Consider the following 7,509-nt stretch of genomic DNA (forward strand, 5'->3'; position numbering starts at 1 on the left):
CATGTAAATAAAAGCACTGCGAGAAAATTGGCAACAGAAAACGCGACGCGTGCGAGACGTCTGTCTCACCACTGACATCTTGTAACATAAACGTGTTACTGCGTTGCTTTTGTTTCCCCAAACTTTCCTCAGGCCGACGCTCGAACCAAACTGCAGAAAGAATAAACTCCGTCCAGCTTCACGTCTTTTCTCTGAAGCGCCGAATCGTCGTCTCTCTTCCCACAACGAGTTTACGAAAACGTAAAATATAGACAAGTGTTCGTTTTCACATGAACGTGGAGAGAGAAACCTTTAACATCCTGTAACATCAGGCAGTGATCACACAGACCAGACTGTACACAACAAAACGGTTTTATTAGTCCTCCCAGAGTGTGTGTGTGTGTGTGTGTGTGTGTGTGTGTGTGTGTCTGTAACATTTACACCAACAAAAACTAAACTCATGTCCATAAAAAATAGCTTTTCTTTTATTTTCTCCAGTAAATGACACGTGGAACATGTAGAAGTCTGTCTCAGAAAAATAAAAGCAGGCCCCGCCCCTTTACATCAATAAACTCCTCAGCCAATCACAGCCGGGGAGGGGCGGGGCCACGCAGGATCTGACAGCGACGATAGGCCACAGAAACAACACATCGTTAACTCTCCTCAGCCGTTGGTCAGAATATATAGATTCTGCGTTCAGATTATATTCAGATATTATTTATGTACAGAACAAAACACGTTTACGATTCGATCGCTCTGAGACGAGACCTGTCGATCATCCGCTCCCAGAGCTTTCTGTCTGATCTCATCGTGCTGCAAAGGATCATGGGACAGCTAGACTTCCTGTAAGTAAACTGAGGGATGCGTCTGCGTTACGCTACATCCGGCGAGTAGGCGGAGTCTGCGCACCGGCCTGGTTTATGCTCGACGCAGCGTCTCCGGCCCGAGGGCCGAGGGCGGGAGTTGGCTCTGACGTCGCAGCGCTGGATGGAGTCGTCTCCATAGCAACAGCAGCTGCGCGGGTGTCCTCTGACGCAGCCGATCGGACAGAAAGCTCCAGATAACAACAGGCGTTCCCACAGAAACGCAGGCGAGTCGGGCCGGAGGCGGCGGCTCGTTTCAACTCGTGCAGAGTACGAGCTGCGACCACCGATGGATCCACGAGACCACGTGCACGACGGAGAGCGGCCATCTTTGGTGAAACGTGACGCCGCCGCCGCCGCCGTCTGTGATCCGCAGGTCGGCAGCGACTCGCTGTGCAACAAAACGCTCGTCTCTTCCAACGTCGCTGCGTTATTAAACGCAACGTTTAATAAAGTTTTAATTTGTTTCCACGTCCGATGTGAGACGCGTTTCACTTTCAGAGTAAAACGAAATAAACTGGAGACTCGAACTCACGTCGTCTCCGTCTCTAAATATCTTTATATTACAATACGTACTGATGATTGTTAGTTGCAGCGCGGCTGGAGATGTGACCGTCGATACGAGACAAAATACATTTGTATTTATAGAAATTCATACCAGCGAATCTGTTCCAACATTTAAGGCAAATCAATAATCAATCGAACTGATTTATGAAAATAATGTACTGTTATATAGTTGTTTTTTTTATCCATTTGATAAAGTTCTCTGATTTGTTGAGATTTCCTAAAAACATTAACAATTACACAACTGATTTTCCAGCAAATTCAATACATCACAATATATATCGACCCCGGAAAGTGATTTACCCTAATCAATACTGCGATAACTCCGGTGCCGCAGCGGCACTTTCTCTGATAAAAAACATTCACATGTTATTTTACAGTTCATCACCCAGAATGCAACAGTTACTAATCAATAGAAAAACATTCTTCGTGTTCTGCTGGTGAGAGAAACGTTAGCCTGACGGTAAAGACGTCAGACTCGAACCTTTTCGCTAGAAATGGCTTATTTGTCGTCATCGCGCTCTGGAGAACGCCGACGACGCGTCTTCCTTCTTCTGCAGATCCCAAACGCTTTAAGGCGCCGTCGCTCTTTAAACTTTAAACACGATAAAAACACGTCGTCTCTGATAGAAAAATAGAGTCATGCTGTAAAGGAGAGAACAGTCGAACACGATGGCTTGGCGCTGCGTTTACGTCACCGCCGAGGCTGGGAAATCACGGCGCCAGGAGCTGATCTGAGGCTGAACTCACTCAACACGTCTGCAGACTTTTATACTTTTTTGGACAAAACGGTTGCAGGTCGATTAAACACCCGGACACCGACTGGAGATAACTGACAGCAATACTGTAAGCAAGCGATCCACATCCGGTGTTTTACCGCCGTTTCCCGCTGAACGCCGTTAATGCAGCGTTTCCTTCTTCTCTGAAGTGGGTTAGTCAGTCTCCACCGCTGCAGGTTCCTCGCGTGCAGCTAGTTTGGCCTTTTCTTGTTTTATCTATTTTAAATTGTTTTTTGTTGTTTTCGTGTGGACGCCAGGAAGACTAGCGACCACGGGTGTTTCCAACACATCTGTATCCGTGAGCGCGGCCTAAACAACAGAAACACCTGTCGGTATAAACTCCGACACACACTGAACACAAACTGAACCTTCATGGAGGAGGATTTATTGCACGACTGCTGGATTCGTTTTGGCTCGGCGTTCCTAATAAACTGGACACCGAGTGTCTTTAAATGCAATAAATACGACGCAAATGACCGAAGCCATCTGAACGTTGTGTCCGTGGGACTGTTCGCCGTGTGGTCAAATGTGTATTTTAAGTCTTGTTCCCAGTGACGCACGTCACCAGCTCAACACCTGAAGCGGTGCGGGGCAAGCAAAGAAACACTGCAGTTATTATAAAGTGCTATAATAACTCAGGAACGCTGCACACGACGGTTGAGAAACACTGAAACGTGCGAGTGAAGAAACACCAGCTGACGTTAAAGTGACGGCGTCCAGCGAGTTCAGGACAAAACACAGCGTGCGGGACGTCCTGCGATCCGGACGCGGTGCAGATGTTGAAAAGTCCCTTAAAGGCTTAAAGTGTCGCTCTTCTGTTGGCACCAACAGCTTCAGGGTTTCAGACCCGGAGCTGCAACGATCAGACGAATCGACACTAAATTAATCAATCAGCTGTTTTTACAATCAATTCATTTTTTAAGCAAAAGCTTTGATTCTTCCAGGAGCTCAAATGGGAGAATTCGCTGCTTTTCTTGGTGAAGTGAATATTTTGGGGTTTTGCAGAGTTGGTCGGGGCGCTGTGAAGCACACTTTACTGACGCCAACCGATTAACGGACTAATCGAGAAAACTGATTGGCAGATTGATCGCTAATGAAAATGATCATTAGCTGAATCCCTAATTACCACCGACTCCGATTCACATTTACAGGTAATCAGATGTGACGCGTTCATCAAACACTAAATCCACGACGGACTCAGATTTGAGAAAAGATTTGCTGCACGTTGCTTAGCAACAGTATTAAGTGTTTTTACTCAGCTTCACTGAATTAAAAACATCAGCTGACGTGAAAACGGCGAATTTCAGCTTCACTCAGTTCCTGCTGTGTGTGTGTGTGTGTGTGTGTGTGTGTGTGTGTGTGTGTGTGTGTGTGTGTGTGTGTGTGTGTGTGTGTGTGTGTGTGTGTGTGTGTGTGTGTGTGCGTGCGTGTGCGTCAGCAGCCTCGTCGTCACACACAGAAGCATAGAAACACGTTAACAGCATCATCACGAGGAGCTTCGGCTCCGCAGCAACAGCGACAATAACAGCAACAGTCGGGTCAGGTTACCGTGGCAACCACAGAGCTCGGCTAGCATCAGAAACAACAACAACAACAACAGTCTTTTTTTAGAAGAACCGTAACGTGTCAGAGTCCAGACGGTTCAGCCTCACTTTGGACTTTTTTGGGGGAAAAACAGAAATTTAAATCTCGATGGTTCGTCTGTTTTGGCGTTTCTGCAGATTTTGATGTTGCCACAAGTTAACTGGACGGCGACACAGCCGACAAGCTACGACAGCTTCCTCCATTTTAGCCTCTCCGTCCGCTCAGAGCTCAGCTCGTTATCGGCCAACGGACAAGTTTCACGTTCACCGACGTGGATTTACTTCACTGATTTCTGCGTCTCCATCGAAACTGACTCACTCTGTCGTTCCCGAAGCTTTCAGCCACATCGTGCGGATGGAGTCACCGGTGTAGCGGTCATGTGATAACCAGAGGCGGGCTGAGCTCGCAGCTCTTTCCCTTAAAGGTGCTGTCGTGTCTGAACGACGCCGTGAGGAACATTAATGTCTGAAGACGGACAGCCGTCACTTTAACAGACAGATGAAGCTGCAGCTGAAATACAGAAGTATTTCTCAAAGAGTTAAAAACTGTTTGGAAATGGCGGCCGTCTCTCCGTCCCGAGTCCCAGAATGACCGGAGGGAAAATGGAAATGACCGTTTCACACGAAAACTTGTGGCAACGTCGCTGCAGATCTACAACATCACGAACCCGAGGCGTTCAGGAAAAACATTCATCGATCGAAGCTGCTCAACAACAATCTGCTGCACGTCTGGAATGAAAGCTGACATTAAAACGATCAATAAAACAAACACCTCTATCGACCCTTTAGAGCCGAAGGAATGTGACGATGTCCTCGATAAAACCTCGAAATCCAAACAGATTTCACTCCTGTTTCACTTCACTTCAGTTCGGACGTTAAACTTCTTCAAATTCGAAGACACTTTTTAGAAAATATACAATCTGTCACATAAAGAGACTTTCATAGAGAAATAACTTGGCTGTGTGAGCGCCTGCAGCTCAGGTCCGTCGTCATCTCTCCTGTGATTGGTCAGTTCAAAACGATGCGGAGGAGTTCGGTCCAATAACAGGCCATGCATAACTGGAGAAAGGCGTGGCCTTTAAAAGCGGCCAATAAGAGCAAAGCAAAAAACGTTAAATGGCCTTAAAAGTCGTTTCTGAAGGAATCCAACAGACGCAGTTTATAAAATGTTCATCTGAGTGAGAAAATCAAGCTCGCCCAGCAGTCAGGTAACGCTGAAGAGTCCGCAGCACGCTGAAAACAGGAAACAGAAATAAATAACCACTTTTTAAAAAACAGACGATAAAGAGCAAAAAGCCCCGAAAAAGATCCCGAAAGATTTGAGATAAATCTGTTTCCTCAGACGAGCTCATGAATATTAATGAGGCTCGGTTTCTGATCAAAACCTCTTCAGTTTATTTAAAAATGTCTTCACTCAGTCCGTCTGATATTTAAAATCAATGTTTTCCATTTCGTCATTTCTCCAGTAAAAACTCAAAAGTCGACCTGGTTCCAGTTTCATCTCATTGTGTTTTCAGACTGAAGCGACAGAAGATCTGTTGTTTTCCACAGCGACATCCGTTAAAAACCAGCGTGACCCTGAAGGTGCAGCCCTCGGTAGAAGAAGAAAAGAAACCGCTCCACCTCGCCGCCGCCTGTCCGCTTCTGTCCTGCTGTCGGCTTCTCGAGGTGCGTTCAAGTGAAGAGAAGCGTCCCGTTTTCCCCCACGACCCCTCGGCAAAGTGTTCGGGCAAAAACTGTGAAAGAAATGAGGGGAGGGTTTAAGGAGGCCGACGCCCGGACACCCAGCTGCTCTCTGCACGGTTTAAAGTATTCGGTCTCAGTGTCAGCAGAGGGGTTCGGAGGCGTTCGCAAACCGGACTTCTGTCTGGTCTGGACGATGATTCTCCAGCTGTAATAGTTCCACCGCAAACCATCAAATCCCAGTCTTACCAGTCCAAAAACTACGTGGTTCCCGGTTTGATTGGAAAGTTTCAGAATCCGTCCAGATCCAGTTCCCCTCCGACCCTCCGGGGAGGTGAGGCGAGTTCTGCGCCCAGCGAGGAGCTGCGTGAGGCGGGCAGGGAGCTCAGGGTTTCTGGGGGCCGGGGGAGAGGACCACGGGGGTGGAGAGACCGTCGACGCTCAGGGCCGGGATGTGGATCTGATTACTGCCGTTAGTGGGAAACTAAAGGGGGACAGAGAGAGAGGATTTCAACACTTTAATGTGGCTTTATTACAGAGTCACGATCACAGCTTACAGGACTAAACACTCTTCGTACGCCTCATCCCTGCTGCTCAGTTTTCAAATCACTCACTTTTTAGACCGACTTCCTTCAGCTCATTTCTATGAAAACGTGACGCTTTATTTCCAAACAACTTCATAATAATTTCCTCTGAAGTTTCCTTCACAAAACGAACTCCGACGCTGAGGTCGTGTCCTCCTGTTTAATGACGCAGACTGTTTACACTCGACGATTACACCAGTATTGGGGTTTTTCAAGGCTGATTCATCATTAGTATTTTATTTATATTATATAAATAAAGGAAACACGACAGACCTGCTGCCAGAAAATAACACGGGCAGATAAAGCCCTTGATCCGGATGAAAGTGGACCTTGAGTTAAGATCTTTTTCCCAAACTAAAGAAAGGAGCAGAGCACCGGCTGATCGCTGTCTCCACTTTCCCAGGATTAGTTCCAAATTACTGAACGGTAAAATAAATCCACTTCAAACGTTTGATGTTTCTCTGGACGTTCAGAGACAGAACATCAACTATATAATGAATGAATTAGAGTAAGATATGAATTTATTAATCAGTATAAGAGTTAGTGACTGTAACCGTCTGTCCTTCTCTGCTCCTGTTGAAACTATAAATCACCCGGTTTTTACGCATCTGAGTCTGAAATTCTCTGAAAATATCTGAGAGACTTTCTGTAAAATCTGGAGATTTGAGAAACAGCAGATAAACATTAAAGCAGCACGTCTGTGTGACACACACATCTCTGTAGTGTTTCATGTGATCAAAGCTGCCGCTGTTTGATCTGAAGTGAAGCTTCGGGTCTACTGACAAATACAACTGCAACATGGACTTTAAAAACTGGATTTGATACAACACAAACTGATGAATTCGTAACGACGCGCTTCCCTTCACTTATCACAATAACACGGCTGCGGTTCATACATGTGTGAAAATTTCATCTTAGATATTATTCATCTGGGAAAAAGTGAAACTGAAGAAATATTGCAACGCCTCTTATTTTTGGTGCAGAACTTGTTTTAGTTGGTAGAAAACCAACAGAACATCTGAACTATATTCAGAATGAATGACATGTATTCACTTAAGGCTTTGAAGCTTATAAACTAAATTATGGTTACAGAAATCGTGTCCATGTATCCACGACGGGTGGAGCAAACTACATTTCATTATGAAAAACAAACACGTGCCTTACTTGTTTTTATAAAAACAAGCAGACATCATTTGGTTTAAAAAACAGGAAGTCTGTCAACTTCAGGCACGTGTTTGTTTATATATATTCCTCAAGATGAAAACATAAAAACCTGAGCACTTTCCCGTTAAAACGAGGCTCAGCTCCTAAATGTTGGAGTTACAGGGTTTTCACTGGACAGGGATATACTGTAAATATCGAACAGATCAATATCTAATCGACCTGATGCGCCAGTTTTTCCTTCGTTCCACTTCCTGTTGTTCTCTTAGCATCGGGCTGCTGTTGCAGCTATAGTAAATACAAGTCGCACGTC

The 7,509-nt window shown here is 45.6% G+C and overlaps 1 protein-coding gene across 3 annotated transcripts in view; it reads right to left on the reverse strand.

Moving 5' to 3' along the window:
* Nucleotides 1-442: 442 nt before the first annotated feature.
* Nucleotides 443-7,509, reverse strand: part of elk1 (ETS transcription factor ELK1) — a 33,018-nt gene continuing 25,951 nt past the window's right edge. For all 3 annotated transcript variants that reach the window (XM_044210280.1, XM_044210279.1, XM_044210278.1), the window contains one exon: nt 443-5,935. In XM_044210280.1, the coding sequence (XP_044066215.1) occupies nt 5,837-5,935 (99 nt within the window). In that variant the 3' untranslated portion in view covers nt 443-5,836. The remainder of the gene's footprint in view (nt 5,936-7,509) is intronic.

This window comes from Siniperca chuatsi, linkage group LG10, assembly GCF_020085105.1.
Source record: "Siniperca chuatsi isolate FFG_IHB_CAS linkage group LG10, ASM2008510v1, whole genome shotgun sequence".
Lineage (NCBI taxonomy): Eukaryota > Metazoa > Chordata > Actinopteri > Centrarchiformes > Sinipercidae > Siniperca > Siniperca chuatsi.